The sequence below is a fragment of the Odocoileus virginianus genome, chromosome 8 (genome assembly GCF_023699985.2).
Source record: "Odocoileus virginianus isolate 20LAN1187 ecotype Illinois chromosome 8, Ovbor_1.2, whole genome shotgun sequence".
Lineage (NCBI taxonomy): Eukaryota > Metazoa > Chordata > Mammalia > Artiodactyla > Cervidae > Odocoileus > Odocoileus virginianus.
In genome coordinates, this window is record NC_069681.1 from 17,971,079 (window position 1) to 17,996,679 (window position 25,601).

Genomic DNA, 25,601 nt, shown 5'->3' on the forward strand with positions numbered 1-25,601 from the left:
CCCACTCCAGTGTCCAGTTAAGGAAATAGATGTTCCATAATGATAAACAGTCAATTGTGACAGAAAAAAAAAATGAGGGAGACTATTATCTCAAAGATTTGAAGCTAAATTTTAGAAAATTCTATTTACGTTGTTATTCTAAGCAGAGAAGTTGTTTTCCCTTTTTATAACATTTCATTGTTTCAGCTTGGAAAAAAAAAGAGGTATGGTGAAATTAATAGAAAAGATAAAGGCGCTGTGCTTAGGCAGTCAGTCGTGTCTGTCTCTTTGTGACCCCATGGACTGTAGCCCGCCAGGCTCCTCTGTCCATGGGGATTCTCCAGGCAAGAATACTGGAGTGAGTTGCCATGCCCTCCTCCAGGGGATTTTCCCAACCCAGGGATCGAACCCAGTTCTCTCACATTGCAGGCGGATTCTTTACCAGTTGAGCTACCAGGGAAGCCCAAAAGTGCTGTGTATGTATTATCTAATAATGCTCATCCACCATTAGGGAAAGTTTGAAGAAGTGAGTGTATGTAGGATGGCTGCCCTGAGACGTACCATGTCCTTCTAAAATTCTTTTCTTATTCTTAGATGCAATTGTGAAAGCTGCTTTTCTCAAGAAATGTAAAGAAGCAGGGCTTCTTGATGCTTTATTTGAAGAAATATTAGACAAACTTCATTTGATTCAGGAAAGACTCATGGATGAGACCACTGCAGAATCAGGTACTGAAATAAAATTTCTACATGTAGAGATGTCTCACAGACCTACATCGTGAACAAAACAACCACCACCCTAAAGTACACATTTTCTTTCTATGCTCTTTCTTTTTTCTTTTCCTTATCTCATTCTTTAATAAAGTTTATTGATCCAGATCTCTCTCTATAAGTCAACAGGATGTAAGTAATTCACAAACTCATTAATGTAGTAAAAGAAAAAAAAAATAGCCTGATGCCCTGGAAGTGTTAATGTTTTTTTCCCAGAGGTTCATAATTGAGTGACCAGCATGAGCTCAGAACTAGATTCACTCACACACCTGCCCCCACCCCCCAACTGAGCATGTTTACTACTAAGATCTGAGAATGGCATTCATTAAGTTAGTTTTGATTAGACTCAGATTCTGTTCATTAAAAAGCTAGTTGCCTTTTTTTTTTAACTATAAAACATAGAAGAAAGAAATTTTAACATTTTTGTTGATTTTGGTTTAAAGATGCTTTCAGAAAGAGCTCTTTTGCAGCTTAAGTTCCATCTGTATATGCAGGTATATAGTCACGTACCCTTCTTATAAGCTGTGTTAGGAGTTTAAAAACTTCATTATAAATAAAGCTGAAACTTAAATAACAGGTTTGTACTTTACAGGCACACTTATACCTGGATTTTTTTCAGTAAATACTACACAATAAAATACTACCCAGTCTGTGGATGCAAAACCACAGATCAAGGAACCGCATATTTGGGGGGCTGGCTATAAAGTTTAGCCTGGATTTTTGACGGCACAGGGAGATCAGTAGCATAGCTGTCTTAAAAGGAAAAGCCTGACAGTCTGTATTTTATGAAACAATGTAAAATATATGATTATTTGAAAGGGATTTTTTTTTTCTATAGGACAAAACCAAAAAGTGAAGTTCTAAGCAAACATTTGCCAAAGATCACTCATTACATTCTTTTGTTTGTTTATTCTTGTCTCTGGATCAAGCACATGTGAACTTGAGCATGCCCCTCAGGACCACCTGGGGGGCTTGTTAACACAGTGGCCCCTTCCCGGGAGGGGCCGGGGACCTTTTTGATCCAGGAAGGGTGCTAGGAATTTGCATTTCCAGCAAGTTCCCTGGGGAGGCTGCTGCTACTGCAGGCTACAGGGGGTGCCCGCTGTGTGCTGCTCCTTATTAGGGGTTAACTTTGTGAGGTGTTTCTGCCTATATAAAACTGAAAATGTTTTTCTCCCTCCAGACTATGAAGAAATCGGGACTTCACTTTTTGACTGTAGACTGTTTGAAGACACACTTGTAAACTTTCAAGCAGGTATGTGAGTTATAACTGAGCAGCAAAGTTCATAAATACTTCCATATTGAAATGATAAACTCTAGTCAGGTGGTGAAAGTCCTATTTTAGAAGAATGTTCAATTCAGTTTCATTCAGTTAAAAAGCCGATTACAAACATGAGCCCTCACGCCCAGAAGAACGAACACATATATACATAGAGACACACGTGCACACAGAAAAACTGCACATGATGGAAATAGCAGTTATCTGTAAGTGGCTGGATTATAGTAACTTCTTTTGTCTTAGTGCTCATTGTATTTTCCACATTTAATACAGACACGAAATACTTTTCTAATCAGAAAAAAACTCATTTAAAAAAGTAGAAACAACAAAAAAATTGACTGCAAAATTGAAGTATTTGGGCACCATGTTTGAACATCAGCAGGAATGGGTGAGGCTGTGATAAATCACGATGCCACTGTCTCCCTCTCACTTGGTGTGATGTGCATAAATTTCAATTCTGCCGACATTAATCTTCAGATCTAATGGGGGAGAGGGAAAGTTGTCATTGATTCTTAAGTTCATCATCAAAAAAGAACTGCCAAGAAATTTTTGAAAAAGAAAACCTGCTGGAAACAGAGACATAATTTTTCTATAAAAGATTGAGCAGTGGTCCTTTTACCACTGTTTCAGATGCCTTTGATAGAGGCTAAGTTTCCACACTGATGGGTCTTACTGACTTCTCCACCAAGGCTGCCACACACAGCTGGCCAGGCTGTGCCCTGCACATCCCAGGCAGGAGCGGAGGGCACAGGGTTTGGGGCAAAGGGCTCCCCCTGAAGTTGAAAACAAACCGTGGCCTACACTCTGTTCTTTTCCGGAGATGTATTTGTCTTTCTGGCAAGTGTATTAAGAAAACACTTTCCCTGTAAAGAAAGTATTAGTTCATATTCTTCTCTCAGTATGCACAAGCCTTTCTCATTTTTGTTTTCATAATACACATTTCTGTTTGAATTTTGTGTTACATTTATAATCGGCAGGAAAATGTTGTTTTTAATTTACCAACAATAGTTTGTGTTTTTTTTTTACCAGTCTCTTGAGTGTGTCTGCATACTTCTAATGGGAGTACCTTTTTTTTTTTTTTTTTTTTAAAGCACCCACTTTATTCTGTATTTTGACTTTCATGTGTGTGTATTTTTCTCTCATATAAAAGTGACATGTTTGGAACATGTCAGTACCTAGGTGAGTCAGTTGGGAATACATTACAGTGTATTGTTTGTGGGGTGTGAGCACCAGGAGGAGACACTGTTAGGAGGAGATGCTATTTGGAATTGCATGAGAACCAACTTAGAAGATTTAACTTCTGATACTCCCAAGTGATAACTCTCGTGCTTAATTCAGCCTTTCCAATGTTCCAGAAAGTTAACTACAGATATACAGATACTCTAAGAAAAGATTATGTATATATTTTAATATTCTTCCATTTTCAGGTTTTTAGAAAATGACATTGCCGTTGAGTAATATTATAAATTCATAAAGCCTAACTAAAGTAGCTTCTAAGTTGCACAATAAAAGCACTCCTATTTCTAAATAAAGCCAGAAGCTTTTATGTAACATTAAAACTAGGATGCGTTTGTCTGAAAGATTTGCCTTACCCTTGGTAGTCTAACCACAGCCTCTCCCAATAAATGGATAGTGTGCAGCATGAAGGTTATACAGTCGCTGCTTTCAAGTCTTCAAAGATATACAGAAGCTACCTTTTCTAATTGTATACAAAATTTTAAAGATTTATGGACCCACCTTAAGTGTGATACATACTAGAATTTGATCCTGAACTACAAGAGGAAGCAAAGGCATGAAAGCTCCCAAGACCCTGGATCCTTTTCATTTGGGGCACAGTGCTGTGTACTAAGCACTTTCTAAAGAAGCTAGAAATAGTACATTATGTATAGAATTACTGAATAACCTGAAATAACTTCCTTCTAACAGCAGTAGAGAATCAAATTCATGAATCTGAAGACAGGCGACAGCAGCTGAAGGAAGAGATTGAGCTACTTCAGGACTTAAAACAAACCTTGTGCTCTGGGCTTCAGTCAAGTTCCACTTCAGATTCTTCTCTGTCTTCTTAAGAAGGACCATTTCCTAAGCCAGGAATCGAGCACAGTTGCAAGCAGGGTGAAAGCTGGAGACTGGCCTGTGAAAGCCACACACCTTCAGCACCAGGCCCCTGGGGTGTCTCTGCTCCTTGCCCGCTCTTACCTGTTCTTGCTGATGGGCATCTGATGCCTGGTTACTGCCTCCCCTCCTTACGGTCATCTCACTTCTACCTCTCTCCCACTAGTAACGTATTCCTCAGAGTCTACTTGAGTAAATTAGACCATGCTTCCCATGGCTCTTAAAAATCCTTTAGTGGCCTCTTCCCCTCCCCAACTCCAGTGAGCTAAGTGGATGCCAGGTGCTCCTGCCCCAGGGCCTTTGCACGTTCTGCTGTGTGGTCTTCACCGAGATCGTCCTTTCTCCTCACATCTCTTCTCGGTGTAAGCCACTGTGTTGCACATCAAACCACTGGAGTATAAGCAGCCTATGGGCAGAAACTCCCATTCATAAGTTTTTCTCCTTGTCACGTTTCTAGCAGCTAGCATGCTCAGTAAACGTTAAATGCATAAACTGTTTTTATCTTTTGAGACTAGTTCCAGCCCATAATGCCTCTTTGATATAATAAATTTTAATATTATACATTACCAAACCTGCTTTTGAAATTTCTATTCATCCACAGTCACCACATGGGTACAGTATCATCAAAATAAACATTTAAAACTGGCCTCTTTGGAGGTTTTTCTCAACCTAACAATATACAGTTCAGATGTTAGGTCCTATTCATGTCTGACCTCTGAAAACTTCACTTTCATGTTTCTACCTTTTTACCACACTATCTGATCCACAGTAGTGCTACATTTCAGCATGAGTTTGATCTGAGTCCCTAACACAGTATCTGGCACATGATACACTCAAAAAATACCTGTTGAAGAATATGATGTAAATGAAGAACATGTCCATCCCTGCTGTGATGGCAACCCCAGCCCAAGTCACTAATAACTGGGGGCAAAATCTCTGGTTTTCAAATTTGGCTACACATCAGAATCATCTGAGGACAGACTACAGAAGCCAAAAAATCACCTCATCTCACAGGCATACCAAAATTATAACTTGCTTCCCAGGTGGTACAGTGGTAAAGAATCTGCCTGCCAATGCTGGAGAAACAAGAGATGTGGGTTCGATCCCTGGATTGGGAAGAACCCCTGGAGAAGGAAATGGCAATCTACTCCACTATTCTTGCCTGGGAAATTCCATGGACAGAGGATCCTAGAGGTACAGTCCCGTGGGGTCACAAAGAGTGGGACATGACTGAGCACATGTACACACGCACACAACACACACAGAAGTATTATGGATCAAAGAGACTGAACACATGAACACACACACCTAGCCCTACTGTGGATCAAAGAGACTGACGGAGGGCACACACACACACACACAACCCTACTGTGGATCAGAGAGACCAACAGAGGGAACACACACACACACACCCCTACTGTGGATCAAAGAGACTGAACACATGAACACACACTCACAACCCTACTGTGGATCAAAGAGACCAACGGAGGGAACACACACACACACACCCCTACTGTGGATCAAAGAGACTGAACACATGAACACACACATACACCCCCCTACTGTGGATCAAAGAGACCAACGGAGGGAACACACACACACACCCCCCTACTGTGGATCAAAGAGACCAACGGAGGGAACACACACACACACACCCCTACTGTGGATCAAAGAGACCAACGGAGGGAACACACACACACACACCCCTACTGTGGATCAAAGAGACCAACGGAGGGAACACACACACACCCACCCCTACTGTGGATCAAAGAGACCAACGGAGGGAACACACACACACACACCCCTACTGTGGATCAAAGAGACCAACGGAGGGAACACACACACACACCCCCCTACTGTGGATCAAAGAGACTGAACACATGAACACACACACACACCCCCCTACTGTGGATCAAAGAGACCAACGGAGGGAACACACACACACACACCCCTACTGTGGATCAAAGAGACTGAACACATGAACACACACTCACAACCCTACTGTGGATCAAAGAGACCAACGGAGGGAACACACACACACACACACCCCTACTGTGGATCAAAGAGACTGAACACATGAACACACACACACAACCCTACTGTGGATCAAAGAGACCGACGGAGGGAACACACACACACACAACCCTACTGTGGATCAAAGAGACCAAAGGACCTCACAGTCTTTTCTACAACTAAAGATAGAAAGAAAGAAGCATAACCAGACGTGTGGTGGTGCAAACACATAAGACAGTCAAGACCCATACTTGGGGGTGAGTGACCCACAGATAGAATTAAAACTGCAGAGAGGTTCTCCCCAAGGAACAATGGGTCTGAGCCTCACATCAGCGTCCCCAAACTGAAGGGTCTTGTGCCAGGAAGACGAGCCTCCAGAACATTTGGCTTTGAAGGTCAGTGGGGCTTACCTTTGGGAGTCCCAGAGGGCAGGAGGAAATAGAGACTTCACTCTTAAAGGGTGCACACAGAAACTCATGCTCCAGGGCGCAAGCATTAATTTGAAAAGAGCCTGGGACAGACCTAGCTGCTGATCGTGGAGCGTCTCCCCGAGAGCTGGGAGGCAACTGGAGCTCACCTGGGAACATAGAGACCGCCCGTTTCTGGGAGCTCACTCTACCACGTGGACACTGGTGGTAGACCAGTGGCAAACACCATTCTGGAACCCTCCCTCTAGCTTTAGCCTCAGGATGAACTGTGCCCCTGCTCATCAGCCTATAGGTACCAGTATTGGGAGACCTTGGGCTTCCCAGGTGTCGTAGTGGTGAAGAATCCACCTGCCAATGCAGGAGATGTGGGTTCAATCCCTGGGTTGAGAGAATCCCCTGGAGGAGGGCATGGCAACCCACACCAGTATTCTTGCCTGGAGAATTCCATGGACAGAAGAGCCTGGCAGGCTACAAGTCCATGGAATTGCAAGAGTTGGATACAACTTAGTGACTAAACAGCAGCAGCAACTCGGATACCTCAGGCAGAACAACTGGGGTGGGGACAGAGCCCCACACACCAGCAGACCTGCCGCCTTAAGACCCCCGAGCCCAGAGCCACCCCTGGACACAGCCCTGCCCACCAGAGGGCCAGGCCCCAGTGCAGTGACAGTAGACCTGACCGTCCTGGGACCCGGCTTTGTCCACCAGTGGGCAGACATCAGCCCCAGACTCTCCGGAGCCCCAGTCCACTCACCAGTGAGCCTGCTCCAGCCTGGGGACCAGCCTCACCCGCCTCAGGACAACCACAGCCCGCCCCCCAGCAGGCCAGTACCAGTCCCGGGACCAGCTGCGCCCAAGCCCCACCCACCAGGAGATAAACCCAATTTCAAGACACCCCTGACCCAGGACTTCCAAGGTGGTCCAGTGGCTAAGACTCCACACTCCCAATACAGGGGGCCTGGGTTCAATCCCTGGTCAGAGAAGTAGAGTCTGCATGGTGCAATTAAGAGTTCGCATGCCGCAACTAAGATCCTTCATGCTGCAACTAAGATCCAGCACAGCTTAAAAAAAAAAAAAAAAAACACCCCAGACCCTGTAGCCAGCTGTATCAGGAATTGACCATACCCACCAGGGGTATGACACCAGTTCTGGGACCCCAGGGCCCTGAAGCGAGACCCCAGGACCTGGCTTCAGCCACCAGGGGGCAGGAACCAGCTCCAGAATCTCCTGGGCCCAATTCCTGGTTCCAATGAGCCAGCACCAGCCCCTGGGCAAGCCTCGCAGGGTTTTACAGCCTCGTGATCCACCTGCCAACCAGTGGTCAGCTGCCTCTGCACAAGGCAGGGCCTGGCAACCCAGCAGACCAAGAGGCCAGCCACACCTTCCAAACTGCCCACAGCGGTCAGCCTGCCATAGCAGAAAGGCCCACACAGATGGGCACCCCTAGAGCATGCAGCTCCGGTGAAGACGGAGGGGTGCACTGCTGGGACCAGAAGACACCTCCTACCAAAGGCCACTTCTCCAAAGTCAGGAAACATTACCAACCTCCCCAATACACAGAAATAAACACTGTAAGTTAAATAAAATGAGGTGACAGAGAAACACTTCATCCCAGATGAAAGATACAATCCTAGAGCTAAGCAAAGGCAGAGTTCCAAGTCATGATCATAAAGATGACTTACACTTGAAGTTGCTCAGTCATGTCCGACTCTTTGCGACCCCATAGACTGTAGCCTACCATGCTCCTCCATCCATGGGATTTTTCCAGGCCAGAGTACTGGAGTGGGTTGCCGTTTCCTTCTCCAGAGGATCTTCCTGACCCAGGGATCGAATCTGGGCCTCCCGCATTGGAGGCAGACGCTTTACCGTCTGAGCCAGCAGGGAAGTCATAAAGATGACTAAACAACTGAGAATAAGAATGAATGAAAAGAGTGAGAAATTAGAATTTCTTTAAAAAGAGTTAGAAAACATAAAGAAACACCAAACAGGTGAAGAATACAATAACTGAAATGAAAAACACACTAGAAGGAATCAATGGCAGACTAAAATGATACAGATGGACAGGTCCATGAGCTGGAAGACGGAGTGGTGGGGATCACTGACGCTGAACGGAAAAGAAGAAGAGAAAGAGGGCGGTTGAAGAGATCACTGAGACAGTAACAATCACACTAACATTCATATTATAGAGAATTTAGAAGGAGGAGAGAGAGGGCCTGAGGATACATCTGAAGACACAGAAGAGAGCTAAAGACTTGCCTAACCTGGGAAAGTCACCCAAGTCCAGGAAGCAGAGTCCCAAATAGGATCAACCCAAAGAGGACCACACCAAGACATATTGTAATTACAATGGCAAAAACAAAGACAGAATATCAAAAAGCAACAAGTTACTTCGAAGGAAACTCCCACAAGGATATCAGCTGACTTTTCAGCAGAAACTCCGCAGACCAGAAGGGAGGAGCATGACAGTATTTAAAGTGATGAGAGGGAAAAAGCTACAACCAAGACTACTCCACCTGACATGGCTCTCGTTCAGATCTGATAAAAATCAAAAGTTTCACAGACTAGCAAAACCTAAAAATGTTCAGTGCCACCAAACAAACTTTATGACAAATGTTAGAAGAAATATTTCACTGGAAAAGAAAAGGCCACACAACTAGAAACATGAAAATTATAAAAGGAAAAAAACTCGCTGGTAAAGGCAAACATAGAGCAAAGACAGTAAATCACTCATGAACAAAGTTAGTAGGAAGGATAAAAGACAAAAAGTGAAACCATTAAGTGCTTAGTTGCTCAGTCCTGTCTGACTCTCTGTGATCGCATGGACTGTAGCCCGCCAGGCTCCTCTGTCCGTGGGATTCTCCAGGCAAGAATACTGGAGTGGGTTGCCATTCCCTTCTCCAGAAAAGACAGAAGTAAGAGTAAAATCATTTATGCCTACAAAAAGAAGGTATAGACAAGACAAACAGATTTAAAATATATGTCACAAACAGTCATCATGAGGGAAGGAGCGTATGATTGTAGTGCTATTAAAATGCATCTGAAATTAAGAGATCAACAATTTAAAATAATCACATATGGACTGCTATACAAAAACCTCATGGTAACCAAAAACCAAAACAACTGTAACAGAGAAAGGAATGCAAACATATACTAAAAATAGTCATCAAATCACAAGGGAAAAAGAACAAAAGAAGGAAAAAAAAACAGAAATACAAAAACAGTTTACAAACAGAACTACAAAACAATTAATGAATGGCAATAACTGCAGACATATCAATAATTACAAATGTAAATGGATTAAATGCTCTCATCAAAAGACAGAGACTGGCTGAATGGATACAAAAACATGCTTCCTACAAGAGAGTCACTTCAGATCTAAAGACACATGCAGACAAAGTTAAAAGAAGGAGAGGCATTCCATGCAAGTGGAAATCAAAAGAAAACAATACCGTACCAGACAAAATAGATTTTAAAACAAAGATTGTTAAAGAGGTAAAGAAGGACATTACATAACAATCAAGGCATCAAAGAAAATATAACAATTGAAATATATATATAGATATCCAACATGGGACCACCTACATTTATAAAGCAAATATTAACAGACATAAAAGGAAAAATTGACAGCAATGCAATAATAGTGGAGAACTTTAACAGCCCAATTACATCAATGGACAGATTATCCAGACAGAAAATCTGTAAGGAAACACTGATCTTAAATGACACATTAACCATCTACAGAACAAAAAGACAACCTACTGAATGGAAGAAAATATTTGCAAATGATATGAGTGATAAAGGGTTAATATCCAAAATACATAAATGGCTCATATAATTCAACATCAAAAAAAAACCAACCCAACTTGATTAAAAAACAGAAGACCAAAAGGGATACTTCCTTACAAAGGACATAGAGACAGGCCAACAGGCACACGGAAAGATGCTCAACACTGCTAAATCCTCAGGGAAATGCAAAAGTATCATGAGGTATCACCTCACACCTGTGGGGATGGCTATCCTCAAAAAGACCATAAATAGGGGTGTTCCCTGGTGATCCAGTGGTTAGGATTTGGCGCTTTCACTGCCATGGCCTGGGTTTGATCCCCCGATATTCATAGCAGCATTATTTATAATAGCCATGATATGGAAAAAAACCTAAGTGTCCGTCAAAAGATGAATGGATAAAGAAGATGTGGGTGTGGCGGGGGCGGGGGGTGTGTGTGTGTGAACTAGTCAGCCGTCAAAAAGAATGAAATTCTGACATTTGCAATGGCATGGATGGACTTGGAGGGTATCATGCTATGTGAAATAAGAGAAAAAGACACTGTATATTTTCACTTACATGTGGAACCTAAAAATTAAAACAAACTAGTGAATATAACAGAAAAGAAACAGACTCACAAGTACAGAGGACAAACTAGAGGTGACCAGTGGGGCAAGGGAAGGGGCTGGAGGCAACACAGGGTTAGGGGATTACGAGCTACAAACTATTACATTTATAATGAATAAGCTATTAGGATACAGTGTACCACAATATAGCCAAGATTTTATAATAACTATAAATGGAGTATAAGCTATAAGAATGTTCAATCAATATGTTGTATACCTAAAACTAATATTATAAACCAACTGTACCTCAATAAAAAAGCCAGGACTCCATCTTAGACCTGCTGAAGAAAGAGTTCCCCTGGTCTAGATGATGCTGTAACTTCAGCTTGCCTTCCTGATGCTACATCCTATAGCAAAGCTTATCTGAGTTAACAGTTCTCAAGTCATGATGTTTATTTCTAAAAAATCCTCTGGCCTCCACCTTCCTTTCAGATTTCACTGGTCATTCACAGTGGTAACTCAGCACAACAGAGCCACAAGAATTAGGCAGCCATCAGGTGGCAAATGTTGGACAAGTGAAAACAGAACCTGGGTTTGCACTTTCGCAGAGTCACTTACTGCTGAAAAAATTATTTAATCTGAGCCTAATTCTGCCTACTTTATGGTACAAAAATGTGGGCATTAAAAAAGAAAACCTAGGGGCCTTCTCTGGTAGTACAGTGGATAAGAATCTGCCTGCCTGCCAGCTCAGGGGACCCAGGTTCGATCCCTGGCCAGGGAAGTTTCCACAAACCAGATTAAGCCAGTGTGTTGCAACTACTGAGCCCGCACGCCTGGAGCCCATGCTCTGTAACAAGAGACGCCACCTCGATGAGAAGTCCGCGCAACTGCAACCAAGAATAACAGCTCCCACTCGCCGCAGCTAGAGAAAGCCCATGAATAGCAACGGAGACTCAGCACAGCCAGAAAACAGAAACAAAATATTTGTGAAGCACAGGGCACAGTGCCTGGCATCGTGGGAGATAACTGTTTTCATCCACATCACACACACACAAACACCACACGTGTCCACACGCCCTCCCCTTGCCAACACTGCTGCCTGAGGAGCCCTGGGTTATTTTCTCCACTCTGACCAAACAAGCTTGCTTACAGTAAAGCTATAGAAGGCGTGTTAGCCCCCACCTCTGAGCTGTTGCTTGGGCCACTCACCTGTTTTGGAAATGAGCTAAGAGGACACTGTATGTGTCCGTCCCCCCACCCCCGCAGAAACAGGGCCTTCGGAATGGCTACTTCTCATACTAACCCGACTGGGTTTCTTCTCAGTGACTTACGAAAAGCTGTTTACAAATGTTGTTACGGTGTTGACTCCTAAACCTCGCTCCCCTCTCCTAACAATTTTTACATTCCTTGAGGACAGGGATATGTCTCACCCCTCATTTATTAGTCCCCCCAAAGGATCCAGATACATTAATATTCTGCTGTGATGGCTCAACTGTAGTGTCTTTCAGCAGGAATAAAACTAGAGTCTATTTTCTGGGGTTGGGGGATAGCTGAGAAACAGCATGCTCACAGTGAAGTGAATGTGAAAGTCGCTCAGTTGTGTCCGACTCTTTGCGACCCCATGGACTGTAGCCCAACCAGGTTCCTCTGTCCATGGGATTTTCCAGACAAGAATACTGGAGTGGGTTGCCATTTCCTTCTCCAAGGGATCTTCCTGACCCAGAGATAGAACCTGGGTCTCCTACACTGCAGGCAGACACTTTACCCTTTGAGCCACCAGGGAAATGTTCATGGTGGTACCTTTTAGCCTAATATCCAAGAATCAGACTACTGCTTTTTTTTTCATTGCAAAATACACATTACCATATTAACCATGGTTAAGTTCAGTAGCATTAAGTCCATTCACATTGCTGTGTACCATCTGTGCACAGGACATTTTTTATCTTACAAAACTGAAACTCTGAACCTATTACATGATAACCCCTCGGACCCTTTCCCCCAGCCCCTGGCAACAACCATCTACCCTGACTGCTCGAGGGATCTCATGTAAGTGGGATCATACAGGGCTTGTCATTTTGTGACTGGCTTATTTCACTGAGCCTAACACCCTCAAAGTTCATCCAAGTGGCAACATGTGTCAGGATTTCTTTCCTTTTTAAGGCTGCATGTTATTGATTTTTGAGAGGGAAAAGATAACTCTAGATGCCCATTTTAACAGATTGCTTTATTTATTAACATGTCACTCTAAACACTGCATAAATACAACTTGTATAACTAGAGTATCAAATGTTGTTCCAGTAAGAAGTTCAAGAGTACATTTTAGGGCTATTTTAAGAAATACGAATACTTCGGCTTTTATAATTATGTCAGATGAAGAAAACAACTCAGAATAGTTTTCATCTCCTGCTGCGATTAACAAAACCAGGTAGAAAAATAAGAGAGCATATTTAAAAAAAACACATACACACAAGTACTTTCTGAAGGACTTTTTCCTGTTCTCTTCACTGAATACATACCCATACAAATAACTCAGTAATCTGAGAAGTGGAAGTTCTTCACCTATTAGGAACTCAGCAAATATTTGTTGAATGAATGAACTATCTACGGAAATGGATATACTACATCAATTTGTGCTTTTGTTAAAGTGTTTTTTTTTCAAGTAACAGCAATAGTAAACACACTGAAGTTCTTGTTTTGCCCGGATCATAAGCCTATGACAGTGATTGTTACAAATACTACCCATCATAGCTAATAAATTAATGTACATTTCTCAACCTAGTAAGAAAATTCTATCATACTGCAGTAACAATCCTAATGTAGTAACTCACTGGGCTCCAACTGCTTGCAACACGGTCAAGAAAAGGGGGCTGGGATTTCTGGGCTTGTGTTCATTGCCCCCATCAATGAATTTCCATCTTTGGGCCCTTCCCGGCCAACACACACAAAGAAACTTTGCTAAAAACAGTAGCTGCAGCATCTCTCCACCCTCTTGTTCCTTTGAGTCTGAAAATGTATCTAGTCTCAATTTAGAGGGGAGAACTTCCAAACAGGAAACAGTTCACCAAGGGAGCTTCCACAGAGAGAAATGAGTCTGCTGGCCAGAGAGAAGAACAAAGACTTTTTCTCAAAGCAAGCTCAACAGACACACATGAAGCAAGCTTAAAAGACACACATTGAACACTCTTACTCCCAAAGCCCCATTCCATAACCAGACCACTCACCCTATAATTTAGATCCTTCTTCAAAGTTAAGTTGTGCTAAATATTATACCTAACACAACCAAAAGGAAAGTCAAATGTGAAAGCTGGTGAAATTTCAAATAAGCAAAATGTATGATGGTATTTGGCACAGATAAAAACCAATAAAAACAAACTCTGTTAAGTCCTGTAAGAAACTTGGGTTTAAGAACTACTTATTTGAGTCAGACATAGCAAATCTGATGATTCAGCAACCATGATTCAGGAAGCAAGAGAATGCTGAACATATCACTATTATCCTCTTACATGATTAGCATTTATAGGGGAAAAGGTGGGAGCATTGAAATTTGGGTTCTCAAATTTAACCTTAATAAAACACTGTTAGATAGAAGTGGAGACTCTGATTTATAAAAAATTCACCTTCACCCAAGTGAAGTTTCCTCCATTATTAATTTTTCATAGATAGTTCTACATTACTACTCTTTAATGTACTTAAGTCTTAAGAGAAACCCTGATTAACCGAGAAATTCATCTTTGCATAATTATCATTTCAATAGGTTTATATTAAATTGAATATCATTTTGAAGTTAAAAAAAGTCATCAATGATGCAAAAACACAAACAAAACCTCAAACAATCTTAACTATCCCTTCAAAGTGAAGCTACAGACCTAGCAACTAATGCAGCTCTTCAGCCAAGTCCCAAGTCAGCACCTTTCATTCTGGGGGGATGTGGGGGGCCCTCTACGCCTCTCACAATCGTGCACTATCCCAACTCCTGGGATCAAAAGGGCTGCTAATACATGAGTCAGGAGAGTTGCCACAAATGTCCGCTTTCCAACTTTAGAAGTTCCTCTAATCAAAAACAAACAAAAACAAAACAACAACCAACCAGCAAAACTTTCACCCCTTTACAATGTCCCAGTCAAATGTTACGGTCACATTTAAAATATACACATCTGGAAATAGTTTAAAATGGGTTCAGGAAGAGCCATGCACTCTTCACATATCCCTACACAGAGAACTGTATCCCCATGTGAGCAAGATATGTGATGGGTTTTTTTTTTTTACCTGCAGAATTACATCCCCCATAGAGCACAAACGACACGCCTTCACCAGCCCCAGAGCACTCACACAAAACCCAGCAGTCTTGGGCTTCAGTTCTTAAAGGCTCCACATTTACTGGCTTTAGCAATGAATTCCTTTAGCAGAGGGCCATCCATTTGCCAAAATGCTGCAGTCTGTGTGACTTCTGTCAAATGATTGATGCAAAACTTAAAGCAGAATTCTTCTAAATCCTGGACACACACAACAAAAATAAAAACAAGAAAAGGCCTTTTTTTAATTAACTTTGATTGAATTACTTCTCTCTAGATCCCTCACCCCAAAGCTCTCACCCTCCCCTAGAAGAGATCTAAGGCCAGAAACCTCAAACTAGGCAAACACGTGACCACAGGTACAAGGCAGAGAAAATACAAACTATTTTTTCATCACACAGTAAAAGCAATGGTTCCCTTACTCAGGTCTGACTCTTCAAAACACTCACACAGAGCTGTGGGATGGGGGGCGGGGGTCCAGTTTCTTCACAATTATCACATAATCCAATCACTCAAAGACATGGTTTTAAAAAGCTGAAAGCAACTTAAGTCCATATCATATGTTTTACTACATTCAGGCATCAGAAAAAAGCATTAAGATGTGGGTCATTTGATTCAAGGGAAGAAAAGACTTTAAGAAACAGAAAAGTGATGAAGAGAAATGGTCAACCTAAAGTGACACATTAAAAATAAAAATTCTAGAAAACAATTTTTAAAAATTTTAAATAAACATTCCAAAGACCTTAAAATCACTTTCATGCTCTCCTATATAAAAATGTCTTCATTTTTAAACCACGAGGAGTAATCCAGTATAATTTCCACCACATTAATCTCTCAGATAGTCAATCAGAGGAGAATAGTCACCAGCTACCAACATTCACAGGCGAAGTCTCAGACACAAGTGGCAAACCAACAGTTTAAGAATCTATTTTTGCCTGTGCTAAGACATGCTTTCATCCCAGCAAAATGCTACTGTGACCTTTGTTCCTTCAAATGTTGGAACAAACATTTATTAAATCAGCTAGGTAACCTGGAATGTACACAAAGGTGAAGTCTAACAGCTCGGTTTCTGTAACCTGGCCGGCAATACTAAAGGTCAATATTCAGAGTTCTACCAGACCAGGATCCTGACAATAGTTAAACTGTAGGGTCTTGGCTTCATGCATCCCAGCTCCCACCAAATGAGAATATCAGGCAGCGGGGGAAGGGCCGCTTCGCACACAGAAATGCCCCTTTCAAACCCCTGCAAACAAATGCTTCCTTGTTCTAGGAGTCTCTCTGTCCCTTGCTGAAAGAAGCACCCCCTCCAGTCATATAACCAGGAAGAGAGAAACCACATCTGAAGTCTCTCAGCCAGCTGCTGCCAGAGTTCTATTCCCAGATAACTGAAAGTGCATTTAGATTGTTAGCAGTCTCTGGGTCCATGGCTCTGTTTCGTTTTGGTTTGAAGTAAGAGATTCCTGATGAGCTAAATGGACAGCTGAATGCCCTACAACATAAAACATTCTCTCTCACATTGTTATTCAGGAAAAACCACTACTCCTGGTATTATAACTCAATGGTTAATAAACAGCTCTAGGGACTAAATTATAGTCTATAGAAAGATGAAAGTCACATTTTAATTTATCAAAAATATGTAACTAGTTTATCTACATATAACTGAGGAAGAAGGACCCAGTCACAGCATAAAGAGTTCTTCAAACCATGTCATGTATCAGATACGGATCTTTAGGTATTTAAATTTTAATTATGTAATTTCAAATTCAAAGGCGAAATTAAATTCTGACACTGCAAAACCATACCACTTCTCAGCCTGGATGGGAGGGGAGTTTGGGGGAGAATGGATACATGTATATGTATGATGGCTGAGTCCCTTCACTGTTCCCCTGAAACTATCACAACATTGCTTGTTAATTGGCTGTTTGTTGTTGCTCTTCAGTCACTAAGTTGTGTCCAACTCTCTGCAACCCCATGGACTACAGCACGCTAGCTATTCTGTTCTTCATATCTCCTGGAGTTTGCTCAAATTCACATCCACTGAGTCGGTGATGCTATCTAACCATCTCATCCTATGCCACCCACTTCTGCTATAACCCCATACAAAATAAAAGTGCAAAAAAAACCAAAAAACAAAAAACACCTTGCCACTTCTGTATCTGCTAATTTGGAATTAAAGATCTTTGTAGTATAATGAAAAAGTGAGTTTATTCAGTTTATTAATTGTATAGATTACCTGGGGTATAAACTTTTAAGAACTTTTTTATATAGTACACGTATACAAAGTGAAAAGTGTTAGTTGCTCAGTCATGTCTAACTCTTTGCAACCCCATGGACTGTAGCCCACCAGGCTCCTCTGTCCATGGAATTATCCAGGCCAGAATACTGGAGTGGGTAGCCAATCCCTTCTCCAGGGGATCTTCCCGACCCAGGGATCAAACCCGGGTCTCCCACATTGCAGGCATTCTTTACCGTCTGAGCCACCAGGGAAGGCCCAGGTATACAAATGGGGCTTCTAAATTGTCAGTTCACAACTCTATGAAAATAGTTTTATCAAATTGCTTTGTCTCCCCCTCCATTTAGTTTGGTGAGATTTCTCAGTGCAGTTGATCCTTGAACGACATGGGGGATCAACCCAAGTATAATTAACCCAAGTGTAATTTATAGTTGGCCCTCCATATTTGCAGATTCAGCCAACCATGGATCTAACAGTACTGTAGTATTTACTATTGAAAAATATCCATGTATAAGTGGACCCGTGCAGTTCAAACCCATGTTGATCAAGGGTCAACCGTATTCAACAGATGTTTAATAGTTTCAAACACTGAAAGGCCAACTAAAGAATACTGAAAGTAATCTAAATCTGACTTGTCTAAATAACTAATTATACTGTGGTTAAGGTAGGTCTTCGGAAAAGGAAGTACTGAACGCACTTGAAGAGAGGAATTAAAATCTGCATGTTCACTTCCATGAACCAGAGAGCTGCACAGTCAAGCAGATTCAATCAGCAACCTGAGCCTGTGTGCTGCTGATGTTGGTATGTGAATTAGAAAAATGCCCTTCTGAGTATTCTTAAATAGCATAAGAACCTACATGATTTGTTCAGCTCAATATGCAAATGATCAGATCTTCAATTACCTAGGAAAAAAGTGCAACTTTTACCCAACTAGTAAGTCAACTATAATAGGACTACTGGACTTAAAAAAAAAAAAAATTCTAAGAAGGACGAGGAGTATTTGGCCAGGAGGTAAAAAAAGTTTCTAAGCGCCTTCTCAAGGCTATGAAATATGAAAGTGGGCACGGGTGTAAATTCAAGGAATCTCATAATATGGTATTCTTGGTGTTTCAAGAAAGCAAAGTCCATGTTTATGATAGTCTGTGGTGGAATTATTATAAAGTGATTCTGAAGCAGATCAAATAGTAGATTTGCTGTAATTAGGAAGGAAGATCAAAATACAATATTGCTACTCTACATTTATAAATTCATTCTCAATCTTTAAACATCTCATTATTCCAATCACTGTACACACTTTGAAAATAACTTGGTTTTTCTTTCCACAGGTTTTCTTTAGTAACAAAACATGGAAGATTGACAGTCTTAAAACCCAAATTTTAAAATGATGTTGCAGCTTTCAATGGAGTTCTTATCCAGTCTTAAAAGCCCAAGGCTAAAACACAGGACTACTCAGCCAGGGTGATATTTTTCAACAGCACATACTAACTGTACTATAGGATCCGAGGCTGACTGACCCCAGGGATTTGGACAAACCACAGATATGGAGGTTGACTGTAAATTATACACCTTTAACCCCTGCACTGTTCAAGGATCAACTGTACATCAAATACAAAAACATTCCATATCAAAGTGGGTTTTGATTTTCTTTTTTAGAAAGTATTTCAGTGTTTCACCATATTGGAAAAAATTTTCAAAAAGCAAAGACATCACTTTGCTGACAAAGGTCTGTAGAGTCAAAGCTATGGTTTTCCAGTAGTCATGTATGGATGTGAGAGTTGGACCATAAAGAAGGCTGAGTGCCAAAGAATTGAAGCCTTTGAACTCTGGTGCTGGAGAAGACTCTTGAGAGTCTCTTGGACAGCAAGGAGATCAAACCAGTCAATCCTAAAGGAAATCAACTCTGAATATTCACTGGAAGGACTGATGCTGAAGTTGAAGCTCCAACACTGTGGGCACCTGACGAGAAGAGCCAACTCATTGGAGAAGACCCTGATGCTGGGAAAGACTGAAGGCAGGAGGAGAAGGAGATGACAGAGGATGAGATGGTTGGATGGCATCACTGACTCAATGTACACAAGTTTGAGCAAACTCTTGAGAGATAGTGAAGGACAGGGAAGGCTGGCAAGCTGCAGTCCATAAGGTCACAAAGAGTCGGACATGACTGAGTGACTGAACATACACTTAAAAAATATTCTGTAGTCTACTGATCACAAAAAATGTTTAATTAACCCCCTAAGAAAAAAAGTAAATGCTGACCATCTGGCATTAGCACTAAGTTTTCAAAATTTCATATCCCAAAATCAATTCTGTAATTAGATTCTTGGCTCATATTTATTTCTACCCACCAAAAGCAAAATGTTAAGACATAGCTGCTCAGAAAGTAATATTTTCTGGAAAGTTCTCTACTCTGATTAAACAAAAAAAAACCCTCCCCAACTGTTTCTTCTAATGTTCAACCAGACACAGAAAACAAAAATTTCCTTAAAAGAAGCTATAAACAGAAGCATTTCAAAACGCTTATACCTATAACATGATCAAGACTATCATGAGACAATGTTTTATTCACATTTTCTCCCCTGATATCAACACTTATTCAGGTCTGTACTATAGAAATATTTAACTGTTCTTTCTCTAAGTCCTTCTTTACTTTTTAAAAACTTGCAGAAAGTTTGACAATGCATCTATAATATAAGGGTTCCACAACAATTAGCTTACTTTCAAAAATCTTCACAACTATTGAGTCAATACATTTTTGTTCTTTTAATGTATGTACATTTGCTTCAAAATTCTCTTATCAAAAGGAAGCATGGAGGAACCACAGTAATTTTTATAGAAAAAAGAAGAAATATGAGAGGCAGGGAGTCTCCACCCTCCTAGCATTTTCACAGAATGAAACAAACGTCATGTAGGGTCCCTAAGCTGAACAGCTAAAAATAACAGATTTTACAGCTGATTTCCAATCTGCCTTAGCAACAGCTTCCCATCAACTAACAGATATATTAAGTGGGCTTTATTTTTATATTCCAAAGCATTAATTTATTTACTTTCTACATTCTACAGTATTAAGGAAATAAAACGTAAAGGTACATTTAGTCAATTATATAACTCCCAACAGAATCAAAAACAATACAACCTAAAAAGAATGCTTTTTGCCTTCTATTTTCTAATTTCTGTACATTGAATACATAAAATTTACAGGATTATGAGTTACTGTTTAACAGTTTTTTTAAAAGTAGAACTTTATGGTGACATGTTTCAAATACGTTCACTTGTTCATTTAACTCAGCATGTATTTCTGAATGCCAACTATACGCCTGCCCTGGGACAGACTCTGGTAAAGCACATTTGTGGTCTCAAACAAGGGACAGCTTTTGATGGACTTGATATCAGAAAAGTGAAAACTAGTGAAGGAAATGAGCTGGCCTGGGTAGGAATAAGGCATCTTCCGTAAACTTTCTGCGGTAGAGTTTAGCTGAAGGTGAGAAAACTTTCCAGCAACTAGAGTCGAGTTGCTGCCCCAGTGGTCACGGCTCCCAGGTGGCGCTAGTGGTAAAGAACCTGCCTGCCAATGCAGCTTAGACAAAAGTTACGAGGGTTTGATCCTTGGGTGGGGAAGATCCCCTGGAGGAGGGCACGGCAACCCACTCCAGTGTTCCTGTCTGGAGAATCCCAGGGACAGAGGAGCCTGAGGCCACAGTCCCTGGGGTCACACACAGTCGGACACGACTGAGTGACTTAGGTGGTCCTAACTGGTTTTGGTCAGCAAGATCCTTATCCCAAGAACACAGACCTCATCAGCACTGAGGAGGAGTATGGAGAGACACAGAAGGTTCAAAGTTAATCGCCAAATGAAAAGTCAGGGACCAATTTAAAATTATGTCACTGGGAGGAAATAAAATCTGAAGAAACAGCATTGCGAATAGAGATGTTCACGATGACAAAGAAAGGGTAGGAAAAAACTAGACATCCATTTCCTATTAGAAATGATTTACTTTGATCACCATCCCATCTGTTGAAAAGACCACAGAAAAAATCAGCTATATCTGACCTTATCAAATATTTATAATCATAATATACTCTGAAATAAAAGCAGGATGCATTTTGAAAATGCAAGACATAATGGTCCATTTTGATCCCCAAATGTGGCAAAATGCAGTCTGTCCTCCAACACATCTCCAAGGCCGCGGCTGCAGATCTTTGCAGGCGTCTGGTAAATTCTCTGACACCAGGTGATCCCCCTTGTCACATGATGATAAAATGAAAGACTAACTGTGTCGTTTCGGGTGCAAACCTTAGTTAGACGCCTCAAAGGTCAAAGCTATTGCTCTTTGACTTTTATTCTCGATGAAGACGTAAAACCAACCATACCAGCCTTTAGTTCCCTAATTATCCTTAACGCATCCTTCCCGTGGTACCACCTTCACTCACTTCAACAAACACTGGTCACCCGTGCGCTGGGCACAGGCACAGTTCCTGCCCAGAGGGAGCTTACATTCTGATGGTACCGTGGCTCTTCACTTCCAGAAAATGCACATAAACACAGAACTTCAGGCTCCCAACAGCCCATTCACTCAGGGACTCTAGAGATCCACGAATCAATCCAGTATAAAAAACAACCGAACAAAAAGGAGTCCAGAGCAGGCTCTTCATCCATGAATACCCATGAGTGACAAGTTACATGATGACAGAACTTCAGAGCAAACACAGGTATAAATCACAGGGCAGCCCTGGCTTACGACAGGGCAAAGATGGAGCTAAAGCACAGTGGGTCCTGAGAAAAAATATATTAAGTCGCCTGGAGAAATACTTGAAAGTATCATATGCCGTCTGCTAGTCCCATTAGATGTGGCTCTTTATATTCCAACCTGCAGTGAAGCTGCTGGGACTCGTTTCCTATCTTAGGTAGAAATAGGAGAAACAACCATTTTTGAAAACATGAACAGAGACTAAAGCAAGCCAGATTTAATTTTTTTAGGGTTCAGTCCATTCAATTATTCCCTAAACAGAAGAGAAGTCACTCATCATGCTCCTTGTCCCATGAGAAAAAAGGGAGAAAGGTGCCCACGGGGAGTTATGGGCGGTGTGTGTTTCTGCGTGCTGGTTCACATTACCTCTGCGTCGTATCTGACCGCAGCGGAGAACAGTGAGAAGGCATTCTCCACGGTGATTCCTCGCTTGATGATATGCTGACAAAGTTTCTTCAGTCTGTTTTCACAGTAAGACGTTGCCAAGTCCAGAAGACCTAAAAGTAAAGTATGGGTTGCTTAATGGAGCTGAAAATAGTTTCCAATCATCTGTAAACATATATATTTCATTTTGGTAAAGACAGTTGTACAGATAAGTCAGCAGGAGCTTCTTAGGGAACAGTACTCTGAATCTTATTAAATAAATTCTCTTTTTTAGTTTGTCCTTTCCCCACCTCCCAAACACACCTTTCCTATACCCCCTTTATACGGTTTCTTCTATAGTACAAAGGAAGACGAAAAAAATCGATTTTTCCCCTAACTGTGTTTCCAAAATGATATGCTCAATTCATCAGCAACTTATACTTCAGGATTAAAAGAGTAAAATAAGATTACAGTCATAAACTGTGTCCATAATTATTAACCCTGATATCTATATAATACTTTCTAAAATTTTTAATTAAAGTATAGTTGATTTACAGTGTTGTGTTAATTTTTGCTGTATAGCAAAGTGACTCAGTTATACACATATATTCTATCATGTTGTTCAGTTGCATCTGACTCTTCATGACCTCATGGACTGCAGCATGCCAAGCTTCCCTGTCCTTTACCATCTCTCGGAGCATATCATGAGACAAATATATATTCTCTGTGAGGGTCAGGGAAGCTTGGCATGCTGCAGTCCATGGGGTTGTGAACAGTCTGACACGACCTGGCGACTGAACAACATATTCTCTTTTACATTCTTTTCCATTATGGTTTATCCCAGGACATTGAATATGGTTCCCTGTGCTATACAGTAGGACCTTGTTGCTTATCCAACCTGTATGTAACAGTTTGCATCTACTAACCCCAAATTGGAAGTTTATCTCTCACCCAAATACAATACTGTTTCTAAAGGCATTTAAATTATTCCTAGAAACCACCTAAAAAACCAATAAACCTGAAACCTTTTATCCTTCAATACTATCAGAAAACTAAGATCAGGGCCTCTGGTCCCATCACTTCATGGCAAATAGATAGGGAAACAATGGAAACAGTGACTGACTATTTTGGGGGGCTCCAAAATCACTGCAGATGGTGACTGCAGCCATGAAATAAAAGACATTTGCTCCTTGGAAGAAAAGTTATGACCAACTTAGACAGCATATTAAAAAGCAGAGACATTACTTTTCAACAAAGGTCCATCTAGTCAAAGCTATGGTTTTTCCAGTGGTCATGTATGGATGTGAGAGTTGGACTATAAAGAAAGCTGAGCGCCGAAGAACTGATGCTTTTGAACTGTGGTGTTGGAGGAGACTCTTGAGAGTCCTTGGACTGCAAGGAGTTCCAACCGGTACATCCTAAAGGAAATCAGTCCTGAATATTCACTGGAAGGACTGATGCTTAATCTGAAGCTCCAATACTTTGGCCACCTAACGTGAAGAACCGACTCAATGGAAAAGACCTTGATGCTAGGTAAGATTGAAGGTGGGAGAAGAAGGGGACGACAGAGGATGAGATGGTTGGATGGCATCACCAACTCAATGGACCTGAGTTTGAGTAAACTCCGGGAGTTGGTGATGGACAGGGAGGCCTGGTGTGCTGCAGTCCATGGGATCACAAAGAGTCAGACATGACTGAGCAACTAACTGAACTGAACTATAAGAGTATGGGAAAGCCGCTCAGTTGTGTCCAACTCTTTGCGACCCCATGAACTATACAGTCCATGAAATTCTCCAGGCCAGAATACCCAAGAGGGTAGCCTTTCCGTTCCCCAGAGGATCTTCCCAACCCAGGGATTGAACCCAGGTCTCCCACATTGCTGGCCGATTCTTTACCAGCTGACTCACAATGTGAGCTCAATACTTTTGACCCTGTGTCTTGGCCAGTCCCAACACGGCTGGTACCTATAGCGTCCTCAGGTGGCAGATCCACTGTGTCTGTGTAGAGGTACTGGAGAAAGGCACGGTACACAGGGTAGGAGAACTGGTCTATTTCTATCACCTCCTTCATGTCCTCATTCCAGTAAGACTGGAACATGGATCGAAAGTGCTCACACCTGAAACAGAACAGCAAAACTTACCTACTTAAGTTGATGGAAGCAGGGATAAACAAGTATTACAGGTATGTTTACTCTATTTGAGTAGGACATTCATTCCACGTACAAGAACCAAAATATATTCCACATGCAAGGGTTTTTATATTCACCTTTACATATACTCCCTTTCATTTTTTAAGGTATTGCCTATTAAACAATAAGAAGTATACATAGCCTCAAAGTAACCAGCGCTTCAACAAGTACCACTGTTTGCATCTGACAGACCTCATTCAAATTAAGGTTTTTGCTCACCTGTTTTGTTTAAAAGATGTTATACAGAAGGGCATTTCAAACAATGAAACTGAAAAGAAACTCAAAAGCGACTGTTCAAACTTTTGATATATATTAATATCACTCAAATGATTCAACTTTTGTATGTCATCAGCACATTTTCGTAATCAGCACATTCTTAAAATGGTTTTAAAAGTTAACTGGATTACGTTCAAAAGGATTTTTATTCCATTAACGTACATGACAACTTTCCTTCTTTTCTGACTCATCCTCAAAACAGCCACCATCCCAACTTTGTTCCTTTTCTTTCATCCGCTCCCCTTCTTCTCCTCCCAAGCCTGTTACCAATTTATTTGTAAAGCACACTCACTAGGATAGTCACATATTTGAAGAAAAACTAAATAGGTCTTTTTGTATTATATTTACACGTACAGATACACCTAAATGAGGAACTGATTTCTGAATATTTGATTTTCTTAAAGTATAACACACTTCATAATTCTTTTTTTAAATCATCTTTTCAAATCCTTTTTAAAATGAGTTACAGTAGAAAAACACAAGAATATTTTCAATATCCATTCAAAATACTGAAAGAATGGCTCCACTTACAAAGGAAATTACCTCATCTGAGAGGGAAAAAGTTACAGTTGCCTAGGCAAGGGTTAATAGATGAA

The 25,601-nt window shown here is 41.2% G+C and overlaps 2 protein-coding genes across 14 annotated transcripts in view; one reads left to right on the forward strand and one right to left on the reverse strand.

Annotated features, from left to right (window-relative positions):
* The window catches only part of SETDB2 (SET domain bifurcated histone lysine methyltransferase 2), a 103,865-nt gene extending 79,211 nt beyond the window's left edge, over positions 1 to 24,654 (forward strand). For 6 of the 9 annotated variants that reach the window (XM_020904013.2, XM_020904005.2, XM_070471256.1 and 3 more), the window contains 3 exons: positions 574 to 705; positions 1,931 to 2,002; positions 3,953 to 4,709. In XM_020904013.2, the coding sequence (XP_020759672.2) occupies positions 574 to 705; positions 1,931 to 2,002; positions 3,953 to 4,092 (344 nt within the window). In that variant the 3' untranslated portion in view covers positions 4,093 to 4,709. Of the gene's footprint in view, positions 1 to 573; positions 706 to 1,930; positions 2,003 to 3,952; positions 4,710 to 18,097; positions 18,235 to 18,758 lie in introns of those variants that run through there. The other 3 variants (XR_011488999.1, XR_011489000.1, XM_070471253.1) reach the window with 3 other exon arrangements.
* The window catches only part of RCBTB1 (RCC1 and BTB domain containing protein 1), a 50,577-nt gene continuing 38,089 nt past the window's right edge, over positions 13,114 to 25,601 (reverse strand). For 2 of the 5 annotated variants that reach the window (XM_070471263.1, XM_070471264.1), the window contains 3 exons: positions 24,449 to 24,657; positions 22,545 to 22,675; positions 13,114 to 15,401 (listed from right to left, as the gene is read on the reverse strand). In XM_070471263.1, the coding sequence (XP_070327364.1) occupies positions 15,261 to 15,401; positions 22,545 to 22,675; positions 24,449 to 24,657 (481 nt within the window). In that variant the 3' untranslated portion in view covers positions 13,114 to 15,260. The remainder of the gene's footprint in view (positions 15,402 to 22,544; positions 22,676 to 24,448; positions 24,658 to 25,601) is intronic. The other 3 variants (XM_070471266.1, XM_070471265.1, XM_070471267.1) reach the window with 3 other exon arrangements.